The following is a 26,325-nucleotide window of genomic DNA, read 5'->3' as shown; positions in this document are numbered from 1 at the left end:
TTGAAAGAATCATCAGTTATATGATTCTTGCCGAAAACACTTCAAAAGCTTTTGGATTCCTAAACAACTTTCACCCAAAAAAAAAAGAGCACATCCATTACGTAAGAAATATGCAAGAAACATAAAGCTAACGTAATGTGATATGACAATATTAACCATTTTGTTTTTAATTTTTCGATTATGTGATTGTGTTACCTCCATTTTATTTACATCGAGAAATGGTCTTTGAGTTAAAAACGTGTGAGTATTGATTTCTAAGCTTATTATAATGCAAAGCGATGATCATTTTGATTAATTCCGTTAAAACTTCTATTCAATCTTTTCCCTGTAAACCCTTATTTTGGATAAAATTCGATATAAGTGCCAACAGAGTTAGCAAAAAAGACTATTGTCTACATTATAATAAGTTCAGGGACCAATGATCTAATTAAGCTAAAGTTCAAGGACCAAATATCTAATTGAGCTAAGATTTATGGACCAAAGCTCCAATTAAGCTAAACATTGGGCACCATTGCTCCAATAAAACTCAACAGCCAACAAAACTCTCCACCCAACCCACCATCGTCAGCCGCTCGACTCCGTCGTCGACTTCCACCTTCCTCCTCATCGCCAGTTACCGCGTCTCAACGGTTTGCGTTGGCTTTGAAATATGAGAGAAAGCACCAGAGAGAAAGAAAAGCTGCAGCCGGTGGATTTGAAGCCAAAGTGACACTGCTCTTCACTTTCTTCACTGAAAATCTAGTGCATGAACTCGCATGTCGACTAGCAAACCATTTTTCAGTCTCGCTTAATTTTAACTATGGATCGAGAGAGAGGATACGAACTCAGGGCCTCCTATAAAAATTACAACTATTGTTGTCAATATCACTTTTGTATTCTTATACGATCACTTTGTCGTGGTCATAAACCATTCCAACTAATTAAAATTTGAAAATTGCAATGTTTATTAATAAACTAGGCATTAAAAAGTTCACGAGTTCAATTAATGTCTAGGTTGTTTTGTGAAAGTCAAGTAAACACCTTCAAATTCATGTCTTCATAACTTTTTCCCCCTTCCTAGTGTAATTTCTATGCTAAATTCTTTTAGGTATAGTAGCTCTTATGATAGACTAACTTCAACTGTTGGGTTAAAATTCAAATTTTAAAATTTAAACTCGCCTAAATCTTCTTCAATCATTGAGCTAAAAAAATTGTGGGTTCAAACTTATTTTTATGCCAAATTTTATCCAGAAAATAAGCCAAGATTAGTGATTGGAATCCAATACTATGACTCAGTTGCTGATGATGTTGGCTACTTATAGAAGAAGGATGATTCTCTCATCTCCTAATCTCTCTCTTCTTCCCTCTTATCTCCTCTTACTTGAACAATCACGATTAATTCATATTAACATCTTATATTGATTTTAAACAAAGTATCAAAGGAGGAGATAAAAAAATAATGAGAATAGAAGAGAGAATTCTCCTCTCTCGCGGAAAGCCAAATGACTTTAGTACGGCAACAGTGACCTACAGCAAAACGAAAAGTAAGAAGCGAACGGCAGCCGCATGATTTTCTTTCAATCCACGCGGTTCAATCTTAAATTTTCATCATCAGCCCATAAAAGTCGGAATCCAATCAAAGACAAGCGGATAAACACGTCAAAAACCCAAAATACCCCTACAAATTCCGTAAAACTTCAAATTTGAGCCGCATTCTTCCTCTCAACCCCAAGCGGCCAAGCCGCAAGCCCAAACACACCGACCGCCCGATCCCAAATATATAATATCCCCAAAACCAAAAACCTCAAAAAACCAGACACACACGCACACAGACCTCTCCGAATCGCACTCAATCCGACAGCCACCGAGAGAGAGGGCTATGGAGGAGCAACAGGAGCACGAGGTTTACGGCGCCGAGATCCCCAACGACGACGGCGAGGACGTCGACATGTCGTCCAGGGCCGACGGGGTCGACGACGACCAAGACTACAACGACGACCCTAACTCCAAGGTACTCCCTCAATCAATCTAGCCTCTTAAATCTGGTGCTCTAGCTTTTTGTTTGGCTCGGTTGGGCTGATTCGGGTCGGGTTCTGGTTTCAATGTGGTGTAGGAGCTGGAGGACATGAAGAAGCGGCTGAAAGAGATAGAGGAAGAGGCTGGAGCTCTCCGCGACATGCAGGCCAAGGTCGAGAAGGAGATGGGCGCTGTTCAAGGTATCGGATTTTACTTTTCTGTTTTAAATTTTATTTATTTTGAGTGTTTTGGTGGTGATTTCTTGAGCTAGGGTTAGGCTGCATTGGGTTTTTTGGTGGGTTTGAATTGGAACTTAATGATGACTGTGTAGGTAATGCTAGGTCAAAATCCGCTATGTTGTCCCTTTGTGATTGTGTTTGGGGAATGCTGATTCACAAAAGCTTAAAATAATGAAAAGATTTGATTTTTTTTCGAATCATGATGCGTCTAACTGGTCCATGTTGTTAGTTGTCGCCGATTGAATGGATACGGTACCCGAATTGGAATTTTATTGATTATTCTGGGTACATTCACGCGTGCTGAGACCCATGTTGTTAGTTGTCGCTGGTTTAATGGATGGAGTGCTTGAATTAGAAGGTGTTTGGTTTTGTACAATTGGATTTTGGTAATTTTGTTCTGGGTACATGCACGAGTGCTGTCTTTAATGGTTCACTAGGGTTTTTCGTCATTGTCCTTTTATGTAGGCTAGCATATAGAACAGGAAAGTTTTAGTGATAAGTATCTGTCTGACCAAGGTTGTCCGTTGTTAAATGTATAAAGTTCCTGATTCTGATGGTTATTCATTTTAAATTATTGGGTTTTGTAGATTTTGTTCCGTATATTTGTATGCCTGTTGTTTTGAATGGTTTTACTAGTAGTTATTGTCCTTTTATGCAAGCTAGATTGGTCCTTCTGTGTAACTATTACTATCTGAACTCATTTTCAATCTGCACAGTATGCTAGTGTTGTCTATTTGTACATCCCTGGTCTTCCTCTGTTGGTCAGCCCATCCAGGGCACTGTTGAGTTATACATACATGATACATTCATTGGTTCTCAAAAGAATCTTTCTGTCGCACAGTAGGCTAACATGATGTGTATAAGTAGTATTTCGGAACTGTTCATGTTTGTAATCGATGAAACATGATACCCCCAATCAAATTTTACTCTAGGTTTAATGCTTCAAGTAATGATATCTATCAGAATAGCTAATACTTTTTGTTCTCAAATTTTACTCTAGGTTTAATGCTTCAAGTAATGATATCAATCAGTACAGCTAATACTTTTTGTTTTATGTGTTTTGATTGTGAATGAAGATTCCTCGAGTGGTTCTGCGTCTCAGGCTGAGAAGGAGGAGGTGGATTCTAGATCCATCTATGTTGGTAATGTGAGGCTCAACAATGCTTTCTCTTTTTCATTTTAATTTGGACCTTTTTATATAATGGATATGTGTTTTCATGCTCTGCTCTCTGTCTCTATCTATTTACATATGTCAAATTTATTTTGGAGGGATCAAATATTTCAAACTTTATATCGAGTTCGAGTTTAGGATATTACTGAGTTTATCGTAGGAGAGATTTCCATTTTTGCTTTTGGTGTTCCCTAGGACAGGGCTGTCCACAGAGTTTGTTTTCTGTCCTTTTCTTGCACTTACTAGGTGACTTTTATTTTTATTTAGACTTTGTTTTCCATTTTTTGCCTGTAATCTACAAATTATTGAGGTTTTTTAGTGTGTTTAAGTTCTCGTTTGAGATTTAAATCAAGTAGCCACCTGCTGTCCACAGCCATGCTAATCTTGAAAGAATAGCTAGTTTGGATAATTTCTGGTTTAGATATAGTTGGGTCAGTTGACTTAAACTGTAACAAAGATATAGTTGGATCAGTTGACTTAAACTGTAACAAATACTTAATATTAGTTCAATGTACTTTATAAGCTGCAGTCTCAAGTTTTAGTATGCTTTCCCAAGTTTTTGACTTAGTTCATCTGCACTAGGGATTTTTTTTTTTATTTTTTTATTTTTAAATTATTACCATGTGATATTTGCTGTGCTCTTTGGAAGCATTATGGCCAAGAGTGAGAACCTATTGTTTGACTTCACCCTCAGGTTGATTATGCATGTACTCCTGAGGAAGTCCAGCAGCATTTTCAGTCTTGTGGAACCGTTAACAGAGTTACAATTTTGACCGACAAGTTTGGTCAACCAAAAGGATTTGCTTATGTTGAGTTTGTTGAAGTTGAGGCTGTTCAGAATGCTCTCCTGTTAAATGAATCAGAATTGCATGGCCGTCAATTGAAGGTACTTGATTTTTTTTTCTTTCTTGTTTTATGTATAGGTCTCTATACTTATTTGAATACTGATTTTTTAGTCGATCAATTGGGTAACAGTGATTGGTTTTGGTATATTAACAGGTCTCTGCTAAGCGTACAAACGTTCCTGGACTGAAACAGTATCGAGGAAGGCGCCCCAGCCCATTTTCTCGATCTCGGAGGCCTTTCATACCTGCTGCGCCCTTCTATCCTGGGTTTGGTTATGGGTAAGCACATTGCACAATGATCTCCTTTTCTACTTTTGTTGCTTTTTAAGGAAGTCAAAAGAGGCATGGAAGTTTGGAAAATAATAAGTTGTCTCCAGCAAAAGGCCAGCCTATATTGATTGTGCTTAAACCGATAATATGTTGTTTTTTGGAAAATAATATGTTGTCTCTAGCAAAAGGGAAAAAAAAGGTGAAAATGCTTAAACCGCCAAAACTGGAAACTAAAACGACCTTAAAGACTAGGCGATTCCTCATAGGCTACACTGTTCTCCTGTATCAAGTTGTCAATATTGCAGCTTGATTAAGTTTATTGAAATTTTGTTGAAGTTACTTCGTTAGTTGCATTGCTTGAGAGTTGTAGCTTTGTTTTTGTTTCTCTCGCTTACTTTGAGAAACTTTGCTTGAGCTCTTCATATTGTGACATGCCATTGACCTGATTTTTCTTTTGTTCAGGAGGGTTCCGAGGTTCAGGCGGCCCATGCGATACCGACCATACTAATGATGTATCACATCCCCAGGTGGCCACATTGTGCGAAAGGTCATGTATGTTTGATTATGGTCCTATATCATACCAACGACGAATTTAGATTGCTAGGTGGCTGCACTGTATGAGGGCCATTTATGTTTTATTACGGTGGTATCTATAGTTTTGGGAACTGGAGAAAAGAAGTTGAACAAACCATTTGCATGGTAAAGGCCGACTCAAATCGTTCTCGAATTTGTAGTGCACAAAAAGGGTTTAGTTTATGTGTGGAGGGGGATGAGAGAAGACTGATGTGCAAATGCTGTATCAGAGACGATTCCTTTTTACAGATTTCTGTGCTTAGATTTGTAGTTTTAATTCGTAACATTGAAGGATCTCCTATGCCAAAGAATTGTTATTGCATTCAATTTTATGATTCGAGTAGTGAAATATAACTCTGAATCGTCTTTTTTTGGTCAAAAATGTAGTTGTTGATTAAGCAGCGGATTAAGTCTTTCTTGCCTGATCAAAAAAAGTTTCGGGGAGGGGAAGCTACCCCATCTCAGGTCTTGGCAAGCCTTTCCTTTTTTTAACAAATCACCTATCAAGAATGATTGTCGCCGGGACTTGAACTTATGCCTTGATCTAGCAAACAGAATAATCTTTACCAATTCTAGTTAGCAATGGATTGAGTCTTTCTTGGGTGGTTAAACTTGGTATACTTATAAGATGTTGCTGTAAAATGAAAACATTTACCAAAGACAAAATTCTTAAATGGGTCGTAGCTCTAACATGGTAGTACAATTTTACTATAAGTTTATGAATCTGGATCCTCTTTGTGAGGATTCGTGAATCGTGTCCGTTCATGGTATATCGTGCAGTTAGTTTTTGTCAAATATGAGTTCAATTTTAAATATAAAAAAATTAAAATGATTTCTGACTGTACGATATACGATGAATAGACACGATTTAAGAATTCAGAGAGGATCCTCATTCTAAGTTAATATCTGAACAATTATGACTTTAAATTATGCGCCAATGACAAATTTTGTTTACAAGACTTTGCGTGCGGGTGAATCTCTTAATCAATTGAGTTATATAAGTCTCGTGCTGGTTCAAAGTTGCGGCGGAGAGTTCAAACTCTTGTATGGAGAGGAGCATATCAGCTCAGACAATGTAGCTGCTCCCACGACGTCTGCATGTTCGAAATGAGTGTAGATACAAACAAAACAACATCAGTTGGGATCTCAAACTTGAAGAATTGTTTAATTTGTTTTGATGAAATTGTAAGAATGGTAGCTCGGAAGTGGACAATAATGAACACAAAAAAAATAATATGTGAGCTCAGAAGTGGACAATTAATGAACACAAATAAAAGGATTTTTATTTTAGAGTAAACTGTTGATTTCTCATATAAATTTTTTACTTTAACTTTTGATTTATCCCTAAACTTTTTTATTGGAAAAATCACGGTCTTGAATTATTATTTTTGGCCGATTTTACTTCTACAGTTAATTTTATATAGATTTCATCTAAATTAAAATTAACTCTTATCACATGCACACCACATGATTCTCTTTTGAGGACAAAAACATCAATTCGCTAGACCTTTAAATACAAAAACTATAGAATCACACAGATTTGCATGGGTCAACATTTTATAAATCTAGGGTCTTTAAAAGTAACCGAACTATCATCACATGTTGTGTATATGCTTCCATTTAACATAAATTTATCCTTAGTTTTCTAATTGAAAAGTTTAGGGAGAGAAATCGAAAGTGAAGTGAAAGTTTAGTGGAAAATCGGTAGTTTATTCTTTATTTTCCGAGATAATGTGACTCTTTTTGGGTCCATTAACAAAATCAGAACTCTGTCAATCCGTCTTCTCTTGACCTCAACAGACTAACTAGAGTTCATGGATGGAACAAAGAAATCACGACAAAGGACTACAGAATACATCCCTCGACGATCCTTTGTCGTCATCCGAAATTGACACAGAGGAATATACGATGTAACCCTTTGTCGTCCCCCGAAATTTCAGATGAAAAAACCATTTGGTAAGACTTACTCGACAACAACAACAACAAGAAGGAGGAGGGAATTAATGGGTACGACTGAGCGCTCTACCCAAAGCAGTGCAATGGAGGAGTCAACTTTGGTTAACTCTCGACGGCTCCCACTGTTAGTACATTTTCTTTGCTTCACTTTTGCCCGCTTGCTCGTTTTCCATACTTCGCCATGCATGCATATATGTCTGTATGCTGTGATTTTGTTCTCATATTTCTGGGTAGTTATGTGGGAAGCTCTCTTCTTCCCTTTCATATTTTGTTCTTTCAAAATCAGCTGGGAAAAAACATCTGCCTTCTGTTTAGAACCCGTTGTCTCGACGCAAAATAATCCTAAAATGTTGGATTGTGGGGGTGTTGTGGAGGAATTATAGAGTGAAAAAAAATAGAAAATGAAAATAGTTCCGCAGGGACGACGACGCCACCTACACTGAGGGAAACGACATCGCAGCCGTCGGCGACGGCGGCGAGGATGTCGAGTTCGTAGCAGTCGGCGCTCCAGCAGACATTGTACGCGGCGAGCCAGAGTCCCTTGGCATACACGAGAGTAGACGTGTGAGTCCCGTGACGGTCGGAGTCTCTAGGGGAGCGGTACTCCGTGTGGTCTCATTCATCTTGCCGTTAGTGGATTCGAAGCCGGCGGAGAAGAAACACGCGCCGATGAGCTTGCGGTTACACAGGTTGGCCGGAAAGTCCTTCCTGGCAACCCAGCTGCCTTTCCATTTGGTGGGAATAATCCATGTCTCTAATTAGTAGTCCAAATTAATGGTTATTTATAATTGTATTTACCATATGCAGAAATCGTTGAGGTTTTGGGGAAGAGATAGAGAGGGGCGGCAGCCTCATAGCAGGAGTGAAGCTATGGGGGCTAACTGCTAAGGACGGGGAATCATCGGGGAGGGAGGTGGGAGGTGGTCATGGGGTATTTTTCTTTCTTCAGGTTTTTTTTTTTTTTTTTTTTGTTATACTAAATGAAGTTTTTAATTCCAGCAGTATAACAATGAAATATTTGTCAAATTTTGGGTGGAATTACCATGTGATCATGTCATAGTATTGTACGTCCTAATCATTTTTTGGTTTTGTGACATTTTAACTTGATTAGATAAGCCGTTGTGGAATTCAATTAGTGCATGTTTGATATCGCTTTTAAAATTTCTGTGCAATAAATATAGGAAAAATGTAATATGTACATACATATATGGAAGAAATGACGAATGAAGAAGGGTGAAGAAACAATTAATAGTATGTATATCATACGGGGTCTTAGATAAGCTCATGTTCTTTAGTTGGCTAGCAAATGTGCTTGCATTGTGGGCAGATATCCTTTATGTAAATTTCACATCCATTATGTATACCATTCGCAGCAGCAGCACTAGGGTGGAGGGTGGTCATTACAATTCTCTACCGTCAGAACACAAATGTATATTCTTTCTCCTCACCATGCTAGGAGTCCTCCTCCAGGTGAAGCATGCGACTGGAGATACGCCGTCTCCATTTGTCACAGACCACAACACTATTGTGATATTGATTGCTGATTTATTCACTTACGCGGGGGCATTGGCGACTGTCAAGATATTCCAAGCTTCCAACAATACAGAGATATGTGAATTGATGAACAAACTCAGCCTCTTGTGCGGAACTCTTGCATTGATTCTAATGGTGCTCATCCTCGTTCCAAATTTTGGTTGGTTTACTCTCGCATGTTGGGTCATATATTTTGCGATAATTGTGACCAAGTCCTACCAAACCCTAAAAGACTCTGTAATGCAGCTGTTCGTTATGTCCATCATAAAATGAAGGCAGGTGTTCGTCATGTCTGTGACAGAATGAAGGCAGGTGTTCGTTATGTCTGTGACAGAATGAAGGCAGCAATTTGTTATGTCCGTGACAAAATGAAGGAGCTGATGATCATATCGAAGGGCACCAAAGAACCCCAAAACCAGAATGGGATGCTTTAGTTATATGGTGATTGTATTACGTAAATGCATTCGTCTCATGAATTTCTAGGCATGTGCCTTTTGGTAATGTGGAAATAATTATTTCGTTTCCTTTTGATTAAATTAGAAAAAAATACCTTACCAACCGTGTAAAAACAAAACAAAACAAAACAAAACACTTGAAAGCTCAGTCGAGAAAAAGCCGTGCCAACAAATCATCTGCAACTGTTCTCACAACTTCGATAGAGAACGGCAGAAAGAATACGAAACTGAAACGTCATTCCCAGATCAAGCCTCCATCTCCTGCCACATCAAAACTCCTATATTATTCAATTCTTTTCCTTTGCTTCCATGGCAGGAGAGAAGGATTCGATAGTCCAAAGTAGGGAATATTAGGCTTGTCAGGTTTCGAAAAAGCTTTTGAAAGTTACAGGTCGAAAGATGTTGATATCATCGAAAAATCCGCTATTTTAATGACGATGAAGAAGATGAAGAAGACGGAGAAAATGAGAAGATAAAAGGGAAAAAAGGCCGGAGAAAATGAGGGAGAAGAGAGATTACATATAAAACAAAAGATCCAGAGGATCTCGCCGGATTCTCTTTGCGAGAATTCTGGAAATCTTCCGAACGAGTTCATCGCGGTCAAAAATTATTGTAAATTTTTTATTTAAAATTGAATATAAACAGTACTTGACAAAAACTGATCGTACGATATACGATGAACATATATGATTAGAAAATCCTCGGAATCCTCACAAAGAGGATCGATTCTCTCTCAAAAATGATTACTATATTAAGTACAACATTATATCAAAATGTCAAAATTAACAACAACAATAAAAAAAGACAACAAAATATTTTTTAATCGAGAAGCTAAACCTGACATGAAATAACATCTCAAATAATACATCGGTACTCTTCAGAGAGTACCCAACTTGCTTACCATACTATGTGACCCAATAAAATTATAACACCTGTTCATTTTATACTCCTCTTGACTATTGCAATCCTTGTAACCAAACACCAGCTCTCGCTTTTGAACATATGACCGAACACCCATCTTCTTCTTCCCCTTTCCTATGCCATCGCAGAGCTGGCCACCCATCCCTTCCTCCAACCTCTCCTACGTCGACTACCCACAACTCCCCTCCAACCTCTTGGTCGGTCCAACCCCAAATCCCTCATGTTCTTTTCGGTGGAAGCCATGGGAGCACCTCTGCACCTGCCCACTCACCGGTTGCGACTCGCCACCACCTTCCTCTTCTTGCTGCCATGGTCGCATCTGGAAAGAAGAGGATGGATTGAAGACGGGGTCGACGAGGTTGGTTAGAGGAGGAGTGGTGGGTGGGGTTGATAGAGAAGGGAAGCCGGAAGAGGAGACGTGTAAGTGGTTGCCGGACGAGAGGAGTAGATGGGGTTGAGATATCGGCCGCCGACGACAGTGAAGGAGAGCAAGGGTCAGCAAAGGTGGCTGAGGGAGGAAGAACATGTTTGGATTCTAGAATATTGATTGCTTCAGTTGTAGTTAAATATAGGTAGGACAGGTGTCTTTATTTGATTGCTCCACATAGGATGATCAGTATAAAGGATCCTGAATGGCGAGGACTCAATTATTGTTCTTTATAAAATACAAAAATAAACCTCCAGAATACTTGAGTACTCACTGTTCAGGATAACTTTGCTGACTATCCTATGTAGCTCACTAAATTAATGACACGTGTAAAATAAACTATCATCTAGGGAAAGAGATCATCTCTGAATCTCTCTCTTCAAAATCTAGGGATCAAATGATTTGAACCTTTAAAATTTGATCCAATAGCTAAAAACAAAGAAATTAGTAAAAAAATTTAAAAGTTATAATGATTTTTTGTCGTTAGATCAAATTTTAAAAGTCCAGATCATTTCATCCTTGAACTTCAGAGGGAGAGATCTATGCTTAGCTAATTCTTTCGCTGAGCACAACAAAATGAAGAGGAATTTTTATCATGGTCATACAATCAATTTAGTTATCTGGACCTAGCTCGATATCAGTAGATGGTTACGTGCTTGTCTGAGAGGAAATGGGCGGGGCAACTCGACCGTAGGGAAGGTCCGCGAGCGGGGGAGCGGAATTGAGAGCGAAAGATGAGTGAAAGAATGACAGACAGGCGAGAGAATGACTACATTAACTGTACATAGAACTGAGGAGACGATCTCTTTTGTACCAGCTATCTAACAAACCAATTATCCTCTTTATCGAAATCCAAACACCGTTTGTTTCGGGGTTTTAGGTTGAGATCGTGACGTTTGTTTCGGGGTTTGGTTCTCAGAAAAGGGAAGAAGAAGACGGTGGGGTTGAGATTCTCATGTTCTAGCAAGGGAGAAGAGTAGCAGATTTGATAAAATTTTAATAAAAAAACATTTAATAATTAATTAAAAAATATTTGAAACGGCTGTCAAATTTGGCAGCAGGAGATATTGAGAACTGTCTATTCATATCCAGCTCCTGCCACATCAAAACTCTCCTACGTCGACCCTACCGAGATCTCCCCTCCAACCTCTTGAAACTTCATGCCCATATCAAGCCTCCAGCTCCTGCTACAACAAAACTCCCGTATTATTCAGTTCTTTAACCTTTGCTTATGGCAAAGGGACTCAAGGAATTGAACTATCGAGCGTCTAAGCGCAATATTTATATAGTCTGGGGATTTTTGGGAGGTACAGGTGGGTTGATGTTGATGTTGATATCATCGAAAAAGACGCATCTTTTCTATTCAACTGAAGGCGGAGAAGAAGAAGAAGACAGACGAAAAAAGACGGAAAAGTATTCAACTGAAGACGGAGAAGAAGAAGAAAGACAGACGAAAAAAGACGGAAAAGTGAGAAGATCAAGAAAAAGGCCGGAGAAATTGAGGAAGAGGAGAGGTCTAGTAAGAGAGATTATAATTAAAAAAAAAATTAGGGTTTTTTTTATTAGTACATACACTCCACGTTAACACTTATTATTAGATGACTTGTGAAAGAGAATTTATCAGATATAAACAAAAATTAACCTTTAAATTAAAAAATGTGAATTTTTATAAAAGCGTTCAAATATATCTTAAATGTACTTAAATAGATAAAAATACCTCTCAATTTCTACGTATAATTAGTTGTTAACTAAAATACTTTTTGTGCTATAATCAAGTATTGTTGATCCATGAAATTAAAGACTATGGCGGTGATTGATTCTGTTGGCAAATACGGCATAGAAAAATTGGCCTGATCATGTTCAGCTTGGACTAACAAAATTCATAAACATGCACAACGAAATTGTCATCTTCACTATACATATGTTCAACTTCAAACTAAATTCTATGTCCTTGTAACAGATTTATGGTTCCCGGCAAAAAATAATTCATGCATAGCGTATACTGCAGATATCAAAAATCCAAGGATTATCTTTTTTGTCAAATTTAAATGATTGTATGTACATCTAAAATAATAATAAGATGGTCAAAACTCCGACCTGAGCTATGCAACAACAAGATCCCCTTTGTCGGCGTTTGAGTTGTCTCCTAAAAGGTTTATAAAAAAATGGTTTTTGGGTTTTAAATGGTGTACCCAAGGGGCCCACCCCAGATATCTATCCCTTGTTTTCAGCATTTGCACTCAATAAATGGCTTTCGTCACCCTCAGGTGTTGGCCAGCACGTGCGTATCCTGATATTCAGGGAATATCGGGATCGGGGCGTGTCACTCCACATAAACGGCTATAACAACATACTTGCATTAAACTTAAACTAGTCTAGACAAATTCATGATTTATTGAAAAAAAAAAATTCAAAGAAAAAAAATTGATAACATCATATAAGTCGACACTTCGGGTTTACTTCTTTTGTTAGGTCTCAACTTCAAAATATTTATTCACTACACCTAAATATAATAAAAGTTCTACAAAGTAGGAGAAAATTTTCATTATAACCGGAACACGGATGGTACACCACGTTTTTTTTTTTTTATAAGTGGTGGAAAATTGTTTTTTTAAGTTATTAACTTTTTAACACACATATCATACTATTTGTATAATGACACATGATGTACTATCCCGTGTTCCGGTCACATTAAAAATCTCTCACAAAGTAGGATGAAGCGGAACGGAATTCCTACAAGTTTGTTTACAATGGCCATTTGAACCACATTTTGAACACTTTCGAGTTGATTTTCCTTCTCCACGTCATGGGATCCTCTTTTCTTTGCGCCTACCATATCTTCTTCGTGTAATCGATGGTAGGACAATTATTTCACGCACATCATCAGTTACTATTCAATCAATCTGATCACCAACTGGCCATATAGCTTTTACATATGCAATGACTAAAGAGTTTATGGTATAATAATGGGAAGACATATGATAACATGAAATTTGTCAGCGTCTACATGCAGCACAAGCATGTGAGCAAAGTAGTTGGTCAAGATCAAATTGTCAGCGTGTGCAACTCTTTTCCTCTAAATTCACAACTTCAATATAAGATCTATCGCATACATGGAATAAGAAAAAGTAAAACAATATGCAAGCAAACAAGTAATTGAATAAACAGATAGTTGCAACCACAAGATCTAACAAAAAACAAAAATTACTAAACTAGTGTTGCACAAATTGTTTTCGTATAAAAGATTCTTAATATCTGATGAACTGCTCCAGACGATACAAAAATCAAACTGTCGGATTAAGCAAACAAAATGCAAGAAAAATCTGTTTTAACCATGTAAACAAAATCTGGGATAATATACTGTTGATTTAACCATGTAAAAGATGCATTAGGTCCCTTTTGTAGGTTCTTAATATACTAATTTTGTTAACTATCGTATTAAGCAACCAAAAATCTGCTTTAAACATGTTTTGCCAGATTTTGTTTGCATTAAGAAGGAAGAAACTACAGGGCCAATTCAAATAGTCTAACATTATCACTCTACTTAAAAACAGTGAGTGTGACAATGCCGCACTGGGCTAAATAGTCATTTTGAGATTGGGGTCTGTTTAGGCCGGCCCGGCCCATACTCGTTGCTTTCGATTCAGGATCGCTCCCAAAATCTGGGTGCTTTCCGATTGAAACTGTTGATATTTAATGGCGTCCTGCACAGAGAGTGATGACACAGCCGATACTCCACCCCCGTAAGCAAACCCACCTTCTTCCTTTCCCCTTTCTGTTCAATTCATCACTAAAGTTTCTGCCTTTCCTTCTGATTCCTCCACTTTCTCGGCTGCCAAACACATCTTAGTTAATTTCTTAAATTTTACCCATTTGATTGCAACAGAGAACGAACTCGTCCGATTGATTGATTTGTGCTTGTAATTTCAGGACAAACAGTATTTACAAGGACCCAGATGACGGCCGGCAGCGATTCTTGCTCGAATTGGAGTTCGTCCAGTGCCTCGCAAATCCCACCTACATTCACTGTATGTGTGTGTGTATATATATCTCTTACTATTTGGATTTTTTTTTTTTCCTTTAAGTTTGTCCTTGCATTTGATTCCCTGCAGCTTACATTTTGTATATGTAATGTAGATTTGGCTCAGAATCGTTACTTTGAGGATGAGGCTTTCATTGGGTACTTGAAACATCTTCAGTATTGGCAGCGTCCCGAGTATACGAGATTTATAATGTAAGCGGAAACCCGTCTCGTGTGATAACTTTGTGGTCGTTTTGAGTTGATTGAATGGTCTTACATTGTTTTCTGAGGTTTTAATTTCTGTCCCTAGACATGTTTTCTTGTAATTGTTCAGGTATCCTCATTGCCTGTTTTTTCTTGAGCAACTTCAAAATGCGAACTTTCGCGCTGCAATGGCACATCCCGGAAACAAGGTCAGTCTCTGTATGCATTTTCTCCCTTGAAATTTTAATTCTTTGGAACTGTATGTTGAAGCCAGCAGCATATTCATCTGGTTTTTCTTTTTATTTCTAGGAATTGGCACATAGGCAGCAATTCTACTTCTGGAAGAACTATAGGAACAACCGTTTGAAACGTATATTACCGAGAACCCTCCCTGAACCTGTTCCTGCACTTCCACCACCTGCACCACCTCAGCAAGCTGTGCCTCCCGTTCCACCTGTGCCGGCTAATTCTGTTTCTGTTACAGCAACTGCTCCAGCCCCTTCTCCTATGCAGTATGCTATGCCCCCTGGGTCTGCTCCAAAAGTTGAACCGAGGAGTGGTGGGGTTGATCGACGAAAGAGGAAGTATGTTAATTAACTTTTTATAGTTTTTTTAATTGTTATTCTGGAAGCACATGGTTTCTGCAATTTTTAACCAAAAGACCATACTAGATCAGTTTCCTGATTTATGCATGTGGTTATTACTATAGGAAAGACGGTTAACTTGACAATATAATAACAGCAATGGAAAATAAATCAGGCGAGGTAAGTTTTAATTTCTTGGTCTTCAGGCTTGTGAGATTAGCATTATGACAATCTATAGTATTCACCGCTTCTGCATTTCTCTCTCGTTGCTTTGATAGTGATTAGCTAATTCACAAAATCTTTCTGCTCTATGAAATTATTGGTTAGCGGTAGCATTCAGTGACCAGTTATCACATTCCGCATACTCCATCTGATTATGTAATTTTCACTGCCAGCTGAAAATTGGGAGGAGAATGGAAAAGAACCAAAGAAGTTTCTGTTTCTTCTTTTCTTTCGTTTTGTCTTTTTTCTTGGGGTGGGATTGGGTGTTAAAATACCACAAGGGAGTGGAAATAGTAGATGGGGCAACTTTGAATTGCTTATCAAGTAGCTACCAGGTGTTGTGAACATATCATATCGCTCCTAATTGTTTGTGGTTTTTTGTTATAGTCTTTGTTCCCCCTCCCACCTATACATGGCAATGATGATGTGCTCTTGTTAAACTACACCTCTCAGGGTGAGAACAGCTACTCTACAGTTGTTCTTTGAGCAGATCTAGTAAAAAATCTGAGCCATTTTGGTGAGAGTGACTTATAAGATGCTTATTTCATTGATCTCAAAGCTGTACTAGTTTAATGTTTTCAAGTAGATGGTCACCTTAATTTTTGTCTGGCCTACACGACGGGAAAATTGTGCTGTAAGGGATTCTTTGTATCAATTTTTTTTGCATTACTTTCATTTCAATCAAAGTATATTCGCAACTATTCTGTCACTGTATTTTAGTGCAATGGTATGTTTACCCTATTGGCTGACCATTTGAGATTATGGATGGTCTGTGATTTTCATTATCCGGTGGCAGAATCTTGGCACTTTTAAGACTTAATGTATTTTGAAATCATGGAAAGAATGGCCTTTGGCTGGGATAAGTTATCTTATTCATTATATTTCAGTCTTTTAGTACTTGTTTTGAAAATTGTCGTTGATTGTAGGAGAATGGTCAAGAACTGAAGGTGCAGCGGTTTCCATCTTTCAAAGAGATTCTGACGATATGATGTTAGAATCTTTGAGGGCACTTATGAGCACATGTGAGTTTGGTTGGTGAGATCGTGACGTTATATCACAGAGCTTTGAGAAGACCATCTGGTATTTTCTTTTATAGCTTGGAAGACAGTTTTGTTTATGCCCTCTACTAGTTTCGATTGAGTTGAAGATCTGTTTAGGTGCCTTGCTAAAGGCCTAACTCAAAACTGCCCTTCGATCGGTTGTCAATCTTTACTGGTAGAGTAAAATGTACTTTGCTTTGGATTGATCAGAACGATTTTTCTCCGAATTTGAACTCCATGATGATACGATGGCTAAGTGGTATACATCATTATTTGCCTTCAAGCATCTGATGAAGACTAATTACATGAAAATCTGATTTCATGAGTCATATTGGCTTGGGATTTGTATGCAAGTTAATAGCGTTTACCGCTCGAGATTTTGAGTTTGATTCCCCCTCTTTTGTGTAAAGAGATGGATGTTCTTTAGGTGCTAGCAAAGTAGACAAAGTTTCAAGAAGAGAGAAAGCGAACGTTTCATGAATCTTATTGTTTGTGCCTGTTTTGTTAAGGAAATCACCAAAGCTTGGACCTTTTCGGTCTCCAATTTTTACCAAAAGATTTGCGATGAATGCTCAGTCGCACATTATAACATTAAAGCATGCTATTCACGTATTTTGGTACCAAGCAAGTTCTCTTTCCAAATTCAGTCATAAAGCGCTGAGACCGAGCTTTTTCATATTTTAACAAAATAAATATAATTCGGATACTGCACGACATCTTTTAAATTTGAGAACTTTAACGAAAAGCTTTCGATACTGTTTATTTTAATGAAAAATCATATTTTTACACTAAAAAATTAATCATGTACTATTCATTTTACCTTTTATTTTGCCTTTATTGTTAAAATTTAAAATTTTCAAACATTTTTCATTAATTTTCCTTTTAAATTTCAAGCAAATAAAAAAGGATAAAAATCAAAAATCAAAACCAACCCGTTATACAGTCACCTTCCATTTCAATCATATCTCTCTCCACGTCATCACCAAAACGCGGCGAAACGTCGGTCCAAATGAGTGACCTAGCTTATTCCAAACCACAGGTAGAAACAAAGAGATAAAAAAGCTTATTCCAATATTTTAACAAAATAATTACAATTCAGATACTGCACGACACCTTTTAAATTTCAAGCAAATAAAAAAAGGATAAAAGTCAAAAATCAAAACTAACACGTTATACAGTCACGGATCGGGATCCTCTCCTTAGCAAAGGATGAGGATTCTCCTGATCAAGTTCATCAGTCCATTGAAATTTTATTTAACGGGTATAATTATTATAACTTTTAGAGAGGTTCCATGTTTGTAACCGTTGGATAAAATTTCAACTGCCCGATGAGCTTGATCAGGAGGATCCTCACCCTTTGCTCAGGAGAGGATCCTGATCCATACGGTCACCTTCCATTTCAATCAAGGATCATCTCCGGATCCCTTTTACCAAATTCTTTAATACGGACTCTTTAAATTTGATTTAATGGCTAAAAACAAGGATCTCCTTTAAAAGTTTTAATAACTTTAATCGTTAAATCAAATTTCAAGGATCCGAATTAAAGAATTTTATGGATTTGGTAGAAAAGTCCGAAGACGATTCCTTTCCTTTCAATCATCTCTCTCCACGTCATCACCAAAACGCGGCGAAACGCGGTCCAAACTAGTAGCCTAGCGCGCGGCGTCCCGAGGAGGTTGTTTTCCACCAGGCAAAATTTCATTGGCCGTCACCCATCTCCCTCCCATTCAAATTAAAATATAATGTAATTTTAATTAATGCCATGCACATAATTTCACCTGCTGGCTTTCCTTGACTGCTCACTACATTGACGGTTATGCCATTCATCTCATGACTCACCAAACATCAGATCCGAGTGGCTTTTTCGTAAATCACCACTGTTCTTGTTAGCCATTTGCTTGACCAAGCTCTTCAATCTTATCCCTATAAATCCTCATTAGTGTATCCATCTAAGCATATACACACAGCACTAATCCCTCTCTCTCTCTCTCTCTAAAATCAGTGGCAGCTCTGCTTTCATTTTCTACTCCTCTTCCCTATATATACTCACCAACCACTTCACCCTTTGCCCAACTCGCAGTCTTCGTTTTTGACTGGCTCACTTACCCCATTTCACCATTTTTACCACAACCCAAGTTACTTTCCTACAAATTTGGAGTTTTTCTGGTGCTTTGAGCATTTCCCATCACATCATTTTTTCTGGGTTTTCTCTGTTTTCGAGTTTGATCAGCAGCCATGAACGCCCTCGCCGCAACAAGCCGCAATTTCAAAAACGCCGCGCGTATTCTCGGACTCGATGCGAAGATTGAGAAGAGTCTCTTGATCCCCTTCAGAGAGATCAAGGTTGTCCATCAGCTGCTTTTTCTGTCTTTTTTTTTTGTTTAAAGTTAATGTTTTGATTATTTCTGTTTGTTTCTTGAGAAAGTTCTGAACTTTGTGTGTGTATGTGTTGATTAGGTGGAGTGCACAATCCCTAAGGACGACGGAAGCTTGGTGTCGTACGTAGGATTCAGAGTGCAACATGATAATGCACGTGGACCAATGAAGGGAGGGATCAGATATCATCCTGAGGTGACGATGATGTCTTAATTTGGTTTTTGTATTTTGTTTTTCTTGTTTTTTCTTAATTTGGTTTTTGTATTTTGTTTTTCTTGTTTTTTCTTGATCCATTTGTTTTTTGGAGATAAAGCTGAATACTTTTATCATCATATTTAGCTTTTCGGTCCAAGTAGCGAGGGATGGGTGGGGTAACGTGTTAGGATTATGATACGTTCAGGGTTCGATTCTCTTCAGTAATGAAAACAAGGAGTTGAACTTTGTTTCTGAAATTTTGGGTACTAATCGAACTGTTATAATTAATTAGAGAATAGATTTGCATAAATATGTTAAGAACAAGTGTAATGATGCATTTGCGTTACCTGTAATTGTGTTTTTGGCTTCTAATTGGTTTGGCTAACCTGTTCATATGCAATCACACAAGAAAACATCGGTATAGATTAGCGAAATGTATGTTCTGTTGGTGAATTCTGTATTGAATTTGTTGTTGGTTTGTTTCTTAAAGGTTGATCCGGATGAAGTGAATGCCCTGGCTCAGCTGATGACCTGGAAGACTGCTGTGGCAGACATTCCATATGGTGGAGCCAAGGGTGGAATCGGATGCACCCCCAGGGACTTAAGTATGAGCGAGTTGGAGCGTCTGACTCGCGTCTTCACTCAGAAAATCCATGATCTCATTGGAATTCATACTGATGTTCCCGCACCCGATATGGGCACCAATGCACAGACCATGGCATGGATTTTGGATGAGTACTCCAAATTTCATGGTCACTCACCAGCTGTTGTCACTGGAAAGCCCATAGTAAGTATTCAACACTGAGAAAATTAAGCTGAAAATCGGTTTCCTAGAATTGAATCAAATATATGTCACTGGAACTGTCTAAGTTTTCTCGTGTGTTTGGGATTTTAGGATCTTGGGGGATCACTAGGTAGGGAGGCTGCAACTGGTCGCGGTGTTGTTTTTGGAACAGAAGCTTTACTTGCAGAATATGGGAAGTCATGCAAGGGCTTGACTTTTGTTATTCAGGTATGTATGCACGTTTGATGCTGTCATGTTTGTTAAGAAGTTTCGGTAATGATGTAAACAAGTTGAGTTTTGGGTAAACTTTTATAGGGTTTCGGAAATGTGGGATCCTGGGCAGCAAAGCTTATACATGAGAAAGGTGGTAAGGTCATTGCTGTAAGTGACATTAGTGGTGCAGTTAAGAACCCGAATGGGCTTGATATCATTGAGTTGGTTAAGCACAAGGAAAGCACTGGGAGTTTGTTAAATTTCAGTGGCGGAGATAACATGGATCCTAATGAGATACTTATACACGAATGTGATGTTCTCATCCCTTCTGCTTTAGGTGGAGTTCTGAACAGGTTTGAGCTTTTTCCGACAACATCACTGCTTTCATTGTTTCTTGTACAATGTTGCATATATTGGCTGCATAATCACTGTCATAGATTAATTTGTTCTAATCATCTTATTGTAAAGGGAAAATGCTTCATATGTGAGAGCAAAATTCATTGTTGAGGCAGCAAATCACCCTACCGATCCAGAAGCTGATGAGGTACTATTACCTTTTCATTCTTCCGGGATTTTGAATACGGAAAAAGATAGTTCCAGTTCTGAAATGATTTTTTATTGATGCAGATTTTATCCAAGAAAGGGATTATCATACTGCCAGACATATACGCAAATGCTGGTGGTGTGACTGTTAGCTACTTTGAGTGGGTTCAGGTGACTGACAGGACTTTAGCTCGATTTTTCTAAGTTGCATTTGAATTTTAGAGACATAATTTTAACATGCTGAAATTCGACTTATTTTGTTGCAGAACATTCAAGGGTTTATGTGGGAGGAAGAGAAAGTGAATAACGAGCTTCAGAGGTACATGACTCGGGCGTTTCATAACATCAAGAGCATGTGCAAGACCTATGATTGTAATCTCAGAATGGGTGCCTTCACATTGGGTGTAAACCGGGTTGCGCGCGCCACCAACTTAAGGGGTTGGGAAGCATAAGGAGCTTCTTCTGTTAGCCTGTTGCATTTCTTTTTTTCCCCCTTTACATATATAGTCATAGTTGAAGAAGGCAGATTTGAAGCCATTCTTAGTTAACCTCCAAATTTCTAGGCTCTTTTTTTCGGCAGTAACTGTTTGCATTCAGAATTTGTATTTGATTAGAGGGATTGATTTATTAAGGAAAAAAAACTCTGATTTTTCTTGTTCCAATGTGTCTTAAATGATAAAATTGCTAGTTTCTGTTATTATACTCCTATCAGTAGTGCTTATGGTAAATAGTTCCATGTGATATTTAATCTCGAGAAGAGATTTGAGCGCATTTTTCTTTCCCTGCACGCCCTTGTTTATTTCTAATATTTGGATTGAATTAGATCAAAGAAGAATTAATGGACAAAAATAAACATAAGTGTCGCAAAGGGGTGTGCGGAAATTATTTCCCCTTTCCAAGGAGTGATTTCTTTGACAGTCATTTTTTGGCAATTTTTATCTTTGACAGTCATTTTTGGCAATTTTTACTTGTTCTTCAAAGTGCACGGGGTTAAAGCAGATGCAGCAAAAAGGCTGCCCATAACTTCACTGACAAAAATATGAGAGGGAGGATAAGCTTTCAAATTTCAAAGCATGGGCTTTCCTCCCCACTTTCTGCAATTCTATCTACAATTTCATTTGCAAAAGGGGAAGAAATCAAGAAGCTGAAGAACCAAATCAATAAGAACAAAAAGAAGAAAGAAAAAAAAAAATTCTCTCAGATAGGGCTATGGCTTCAATTGCCATTTCTGCTTCACTGCAAACAGTTTGCAGCTCACATCAAGTCACAAAACAGCCCCAATCGAAACCAAGAGCTCGCTCTTTGGGGACGAAAGAAGCAACACGTGTTGTTGCTCTGAATGTGGAAGCAAATAGTTTGAACGTATCTGCACAAGAGAAATCTGCTTTACACATCCAAAAACACAAGGCAGAGGATGCTGCTGACTCCAAATCAAAGGATGGTCTCGGGGGCGCAGAGTTGTCCGCTGTGAAATTCAGGGATGAGAGGTGGAAGAATGGGACATGGGATCTGAATATGTTTTCTAAAAATGGCAAGATGGATTGGGATGGCATCATTCTAGCAGGTTTGTAATTTATTCAGTTTGAGTTGTAATTTTTCTGTGCTTCTGTTCGATTTAATCCAAATATAAAATTCGATTAGAATATCGTTGATTTTGTATGTGTTGGCACTGCAGAAGCAAAAAGGAGGAAGTTCCTTGAGCTTCACCCGGAAGCATCTACGAACGATGACCCGGTAGTGTTTAGGAGCTCCATCATACCATGGTGGGCATGGATGATGAGATCTTATCTCCCGGAGGCTGAGCTGATCAACGGTTGTTTCCGATCACCCATCACTTCACACACTCACACTTCTCTGTTATTAGAATTACATATCTCTTGCCGCACGCATTGCTTTATCAAACGTCACATGAACTTATGCACCCAATTTCAATTTTTGTTGCTTTGTAATTAGGTCGAGCGGCAATGGTGGGATTCTTCATGGCATATGTTGTAGATGCCTTAACGGGGCTCGGGGTTGTGGGGCAAACTGGAAACTTCATCTGCAAGGCAGGGTTTTTCGTGACAGTCATTGCTATAACACTCATTAGGCGAACACAAGATGTCGGAAACCTTAGGAAGCTCGCCGATGAAACTACCTCCTACGACAAGCAATGGCAAGCTTCGTGGCAACATCAAAACGATCAAACTGGAAAAAAGATATAAATCTGCCTTCCAAAAGAAAATCTGTATTATCTTAATTAGAAGCGCTTCTGCTTATCCATTTATATGCTTTTTTAGTTCCTGTCCATTTTATGGACATACGATGACACGATCGAATCATCCTTCACTTAAATATTAGTTCCAAATAGGTATAACTTATTCTACTCTTTCCTATCTTCATTTTGATATATTATGGGTCGAATTTAGTTAAGAAAAGATTGAATTACGAAACTTTGAAAATTGCCTAAAGAGTTTTTAACTGAATGACCAAAATGATGGATGGTGGACAATCTCAAAGATTATTTCTATTGATTTTCAATTTCAGGGATCAAAGTGATGAGTTATGCAAATCTCAGGAATCATTTTAACTATTTAGTCTAAAAATAATTAGAAAGAGAGTTATACACAACTCACTCTGCAATTAGATTTGACTTATGAGTAAACTATCAATTTTCCCTTAAACTTTCACTTAGCTTTCGATTTTGCTGCTAAACTTTTTAATTGGAAAATGAAGAACTTAAAACTTTTTTTTTTTTTTTTGCCGATTTCCTCCTACCGTTAGTTTTTTTTATAGATTTCATCCAAATTAACGTTAACTCTTATTATGTGCACACTGTGTGACTTTCCTAGGGATATCAATTATTTTAAAGACTACCTTCAGATGTTGTGCACATGCTTCTATTTAACATAAATTTGGATGGAAATAATGAAAAACTAACATCAGGGGGGAAATCGCCTAAAAAAATTAGTTTGAGTCCTTAATTTTCCAATTGAAAGGTTTATGGAGGAAATCGAAAGATAAGTAAAAGTTCAAAGGAAAAATCGACAATTTATTCTTCGACGTAGATACCAAATTAGATTAACTCATTAAGTAGTTTAGCCCACCTTTTCTACTCCTTTTAATGTAAATTTGTGGTTGTAAAAAAAAAAAAAAAACTGTCGGCAAGTAGACTGTAGAAGGCTGGAGATAATGGTTCACCCAATAACACTTTCAAATTGTGATTTTCTTTTCTTTTCTTTTTTTTTAATTTTATTTTATAAATGATAGATTTTGTTAGATTAATTATTAAATGGTTCAAACATCTATTATTATGCAAGAACTTAATGCATTTTCATTACTACATTACAAATTTTTTTTAAACGTTCAAAATATAGAGTGGTACATGATATATCATTATATAAATAAACGAACACTAAGAAAATAAACTTTTTCCGCGTATTTAATAACAGATGATGTCGTGTTCCGGCACACTAAATTTTTAGTACTTGCCCAAGTTAATAGCACGACGAACTTGTTCACTTTTTGCGCGAGAGAGAAATGGAGGCCCTGATCGCCTCGTACGGAAACTCATCGTCGTCGGCCTCAAACTCCAAGTCACCGGTTCCACCTCCAGATCTGAACAACTCTCAAAACCCGGCCCCAGCTCTGCCTCCGCCACCTCTACCACTTCGCGAAAGCGCCAATTCCTTGGGTAACCTCCAATTCCCATCAACTTTCTCTCTTTTTTTACTTTCTATTGAGACAGCTTTTCATCAAGTTGCCAACCAAGTGTTTGGTCCTCTGAAGGATTTCTGGACTTGTCACTAAGCGATCGGCCGAGCAGAGTCAGGAACTTCCCTCACGTCAAAGGGAACTACGTAGTATATGTATACATCCCAGGTAATCAAATTCTCGAAATTTCAGCTCGATTAGCAAAAATGCGATCGCTTTGCAGTTAGATTTTGCTTGTTCAATTGTGTACTTTCAGTTTATATACCGCCAGCACCGAGGAAAGAGATGGCCTTGTTTTTGAACAAGCTAGCTTCTCTGGTACCTGGTCTCCATGCCGTTGACGTTAACGTCCCGCTTGACGATCTGCGGAATGACAAGCACAAGCTCGAACAAGTTGCTTTAGGTAGAAAATTGCATATAAGTCTGGGAAGAACTGTCCCGGTTCGGGTGAACCAGATTGATTCCTTGGTGACAATGCTGCGGCAGAAGCTTCAAATTCAGAGGCGGTATATGGTTACATTTACATGAACTTTAGTACTGTTATTTAACACAACGCTGCAAGCCTGCAACTTTTTTGTACCCGATTGTCGATTTTTGGTTTTCAATACATTTTATTGTGGTGAAACAGATATTGGATTGATTTTAGCAAATGGGAAGTTTTTGTTAACGATGATCAGACCCGGACCTTTGTGTCGATAGAAGTCATTGCTGCTGGGTTAGCTGAGGTATGATTTAGTAACTGTCTAATTTCATGGGCTTTGAAACTTCGATATCTGCTTTTTAGCTTACGGATTGTTCAGTGCTAGATACGCTTGTAACATGAAAAGTGAAAATGGACAAGAATGTCTGATATATTCATGGTTCTCATGCTGGTTGGTCCGGCATAAATTATGCGCCAAATTATTATGTGAGAGTAAGCCTTCACTATGTGCATTGAAACATAGGAAAGCTTAAACCATGGTTAGCGATAGCTTCTGTCAAATTTGGTTTTGTGGAAGGTAGGTTGGTACGAGCAACAAAAGGGAAAATATTGGAGGAATCTGATTCACCTCTGATATGCTGGAGGAGTAAAAGGAGAGAATTGGTAAGGGCTTGTAACGAGTTGGGCTACTTCTCATATTGCCAATTGGTTTTATGGTGGAAGACTTGGAACCCCAACTTTCTTCTTCAAGGTATCAGATCAGGTTGGTCCACATGTGAAGACCAATGGTCACACGTGCGTTACGTCACCCAATTTGTGTTGTCCACGTGTTTGACTTAAAAATTCGTTACACGTTAGGGGGTATGTGAGGATGTGAAGGTATAAGAGTCCCACATCGGTAAAAGAAGAAACCTAACAAGAGCTTATAAGATATTGGACGACCCCCCATATTGCCATTTTGTTTAGTGGAACCCCAACTTCCTTCAATAACATGGTTACTCGAAGCATACTTGTTTTTCATGTTAATACATGCTTGAGTTAGGTTTCATTGTCAAATCACTGCCGTCACAGTGCTATAAGTCTGAGAGTTCTCAATTTCTATTGATTTCAGATAACAAGGCAGATTCAAGCTGTCAATGAGGTGTATAAGCTTCACAATCTTCCGGAATTCTACAAGGTTAGCATTTTTGTGCTTTACCGATCTCAAGCAATAATTGGAGCAAATGAATGTGCATTAATATTACTCAAAAAACTAATTCACTTCATGGGGTGTCGTTCATTGCAGGTTCCACGCCCTCATATATCGGTAGCTTGGGCATTGGGTGACATAAGCAATCCCCTGAAGAAAGTGTTTGAAGGAGAAAGAAGAAGATCTGCAGTTGGAAGATCATTACAGAAAAGTATTTTTACCAGTAAATTCAACGGCATCGAATGTAGGGTTGGGAATAAAATACACAAAATATGCAAATTTTCTGAAGAATAATGTAATTGTTAAGTTGTTAACTATAGAGTGAAATATGTGTGAAAATATTGCAGAGTGGTGAATATGTATGGAAGGTTGTACTTCCAAGTACTACTCGTTTTTGTATACGATTTTAGCTTCACCTCTACCTGCTGAGATTCTTTGCTGGTATGGTTAACGAC

At 38.1% G+C, this 26,325-nt stretch overlaps 6 protein-coding genes across 8 annotated transcripts; all 6 read left to right on the top strand.

Annotated features, from left to right (window-relative positions):
* The first annotated feature begins 1,691 nt into the window (after positions 1–1,691).
* LOC137720389 (polyadenylate-binding protein 1) lies at positions 1,692–5,447 on the top strand. Its single transcript, XM_068459454.2, has 6 exons — positions 1,692–1,990; positions 2,093–2,195; positions 3,311–3,381; positions 4,100–4,291; positions 4,405–4,529; positions 4,983–5,447. Exons 1-6 carry the CDS (start codon positions 1,859–1,861, stop codon positions 5,026–5,028), a joined length of 669 nt encoding a protein of 222 aa, XP_068315555.1. The 5' UTR covers positions 1,692–1,858; the 3' UTR covers positions 5,029–5,447.
* Positions 5,448–7,096: 1,649 nt separating this feature from the next.
* Positions 7,097–9,016, top strand: LOC148698994 (uncharacterized). Its single transcript, XM_088688842.1, has 4 exons — positions 7,097–7,173; positions 7,469–7,738; positions 8,423–8,830; positions 8,917–9,016. Exons 1-4 carry the CDS (start codon positions 7,097–7,099, stop codon positions 9,014–9,016), a joined length of 855 nt encoding a protein of 284 aa, XP_088544968.1.
* A 4,981-nt stretch (positions 9,017–13,997) lies between these two features.
* LOC137721404 (mediator of RNA polymerase II transcription subunit 31-like) lies at positions 13,998–16,937 on the top strand. 3 transcript variants are annotated; one of them, XM_068460499.2, is made up of 7 exons: positions 13,998–14,128; positions 14,316–14,413; positions 14,523–14,619; positions 14,741–14,819; positions 14,920–15,194; positions 15,320–15,374; positions 16,343–16,937. In XM_068460499.2, the coding sequence occupies exons 1-6, from the start codon at positions 14,082–14,084 to the stop codon at positions 15,330–15,332; spliced, it is 609 nt and encodes a 202-aa protein (XP_068316600.2). In that variant the 5' UTR covers positions 13,998–14,081; the 3' UTR covers positions 15,333–15,374; positions 16,343–16,937. The 3 variants fall into 3 exon arrangements, with proteins under 3 accessions (XP_068316600.2, XP_088549361.1, XP_068316599.2); XM_088693235.1 differs by having other exon boundaries at positions 15,320–15,369; positions 16,343–16,478; XM_068460498.2 differs by lacking the exon at positions 15,320–15,374.
* Positions 16,938–18,379: 1,442 nt separating this feature from the next.
* Positions 18,380–21,264, top strand: LOC137720203 (glutamate dehydrogenase 2). The gene is made up of 8 exons (XM_068459241.2): positions 18,380–18,799; positions 18,914–19,027; positions 19,518–19,814; positions 19,923–20,039; positions 20,127–20,377; positions 20,493–20,568; positions 20,652–20,738; positions 20,834–21,264. The coding sequence occupies exons 1-8, from the start codon at positions 18,692–18,694 to the stop codon at positions 21,017–21,019; spliced, it is 1,236 nt and encodes a 411-aa protein (XP_068315342.2). The 5' UTR covers positions 18,380–18,691; the 3' UTR covers positions 21,020–21,264.
* A 283-nt stretch (positions 21,265–21,547) lies between these two features.
* On the top strand, positions 21,548–22,954 carry LOC137720204 (light-harvesting complex-like protein 3 isotype 1, chloroplastic). Its single transcript, XM_068459242.2, has 3 exons — positions 21,548–22,131; positions 22,243–22,380; positions 22,521–22,954. Exons 1-3 carry the CDS (start codon positions 21,777–21,779, stop codon positions 22,769–22,771), a joined length of 744 nt encoding a protein of 247 aa, XP_068315343.2. The 5' UTR covers positions 21,548–21,776; the 3' UTR covers positions 22,772–22,954.
* A 1,060-nt stretch (positions 22,955–24,014) lies between these two features.
* Positions 24,015–26,291, top strand: LOC137720996 (uncharacterized). Its single transcript, XM_068460125.2, has 6 exons — positions 24,015–24,240; positions 24,336–24,428; positions 24,517–24,766; positions 24,889–24,985; positions 25,793–25,858; positions 25,967–26,291. Exons 1-6 carry the CDS (start codon positions 24,087–24,089, stop codon positions 26,162–26,164), a joined length of 858 nt encoding a protein of 285 aa, XP_068316226.2. The 5' UTR covers positions 24,015–24,086; the 3' UTR covers positions 26,165–26,291.
* The last annotated feature ends 34 nt before the right edge of the window (positions 26,292–26,325 follow it).

The sequence above is a fragment of the Pyrus communis genome, chromosome 1 (assembly GCF_041283825.1).
Source record: "Pyrus communis isolate YQ-2024b chromosome 1, ASM4128382v1, whole genome shotgun sequence".
NCBI classification, from domain to species: domain Eukaryota; kingdom Viridiplantae; phylum Streptophyta; class Magnoliopsida; order Rosales; family Rosaceae; genus Pyrus; species Pyrus communis.
This window is presented reverse-complemented; position numbering and strand designations above follow the sequence as displayed.

Excerpts from the sequence above, each read along its gene's own strand:
- LOC137720389 (XM_068459454.2), top strand. The coding sequence starts at position 1,859 with ATGGAGGAGCAACAGGAGCACGAGGTTTACGGCGCCGAGATCCCCAAC. Across the intron at positions 1,991-2,092 it reads ACGACGACCCTAACTCCAAG|GAGCTGGAGGACATGAAGAA; the intron begins GTACTCCCTCAA and ends AATGTGGTGTAG. Across the intron at positions 4,292-4,404 it reads TGCATGGCCGTCAATTGAAG|GTCTCTGCTAAGCGTACAAA; the intron begins GTACTTGATTTT and ends GTATATTAACAG.
- LOC148698994 (XM_088688842.1), top strand. The coding sequence starts at position 7,097 with ATGGGTACGACTGAGCGCTCTACCCAAAGCAGTGCAATGGAGGAGTCA. Across the intron at positions 7,174-7,468 it reads AACTCTCGACGGCTCCCACT|GGACGACGACGCCACCTACA; the intron begins GTTAGTACATTT and ends ATAGTTCCGCAG. Across the intron at positions 8,831-8,916 it reads AAAGACTCTGTAATGCAGCT|AATGAAGGCAGCAATTTGTT; the intron begins GTTCGTTATGTC and ends TGTCTGTGACAG.
- LOC137721404 (XM_068460498.2), top strand. The coding sequence starts at position 14,082 with ATGGCGTCCTGCACAGAGAGTGATGACACAGCCGATACTCCACCCCC. Across the intron at positions 14,620-14,740 it reads GAGTATACGAGATTTATAAT|GTATCCTCATTGCCTGTTTT; the intron begins GTAAGCGGAAAC and ends GTAATTGTTCAG. Across the intron at positions 14,820-14,919 it reads TGGCACATCCCGGAAACAAG|GAATTGGCACATAGGCAGCA; the intron begins GTCAGTCTCTGT and ends TTTTATTTCTAG.
- LOC137720203 (XM_068459241.2), top strand. The coding sequence starts at position 18,692 with ATGAACGCCCTCGCCGCAACAAGCCGCAATTTCAAAAACGCCGCGCGT. Across the intron at positions 20,378-20,492 it reads TTAGGTGGAGTTCTGAACAG|GGAAAATGCTTCATATGTGA; the intron begins GTTTGAGCTTTT and ends CTTATTGTAAAG. Across the intron at positions 20,739-20,833 it reads GCTACTTTGAGTGGGTTCAG|AACATTCAAGGGTTTATGTG; the intron begins GTGACTGACAGG and ends ATTTTGTTGCAG.
- LOC137720204 (XM_068459242.2), top strand. The coding sequence starts at position 21,777 with ATGGCTTCAATTGCCATTTCTGCTTCACTGCAAACAGTTTGCAGCTCA. Across the intron at positions 22,132-22,242 it reads GGATGGCATCATTCTAGCAG|AAGCAAAAAGGAGGAAGTTC; the intron begins GTTTGTAATTTA and ends TTGGCACTGCAG. Across the intron at positions 22,381-22,520 it reads GGAGGCTGAGCTGATCAACG|GTCGAGCGGCAATGGTGGGA; the intron begins GTTGTTTCCGAT and ends CTTTGTAATTAG.
- LOC137720996 (XM_068460125.2), top strand. The coding sequence starts at position 24,087 with ATGGAGGCCCTGATCGCCTCGTACGGAAACTCATCGTCGTCGGCCTCA. Across the intron at positions 24,429-24,516 it reads AGTATATGTATACATCCCAG|TTTATATACCGCCAGCACCG; the intron begins GTAATCAAATTC and ends GTGTACTTTCAG. Across the intron at positions 25,859-25,966 it reads ATCTTCCGGAATTCTACAAG|GTTCCACGCCCTCATATATC; the intron begins GTTAGCATTTTT and ends CGTTCATTGCAG.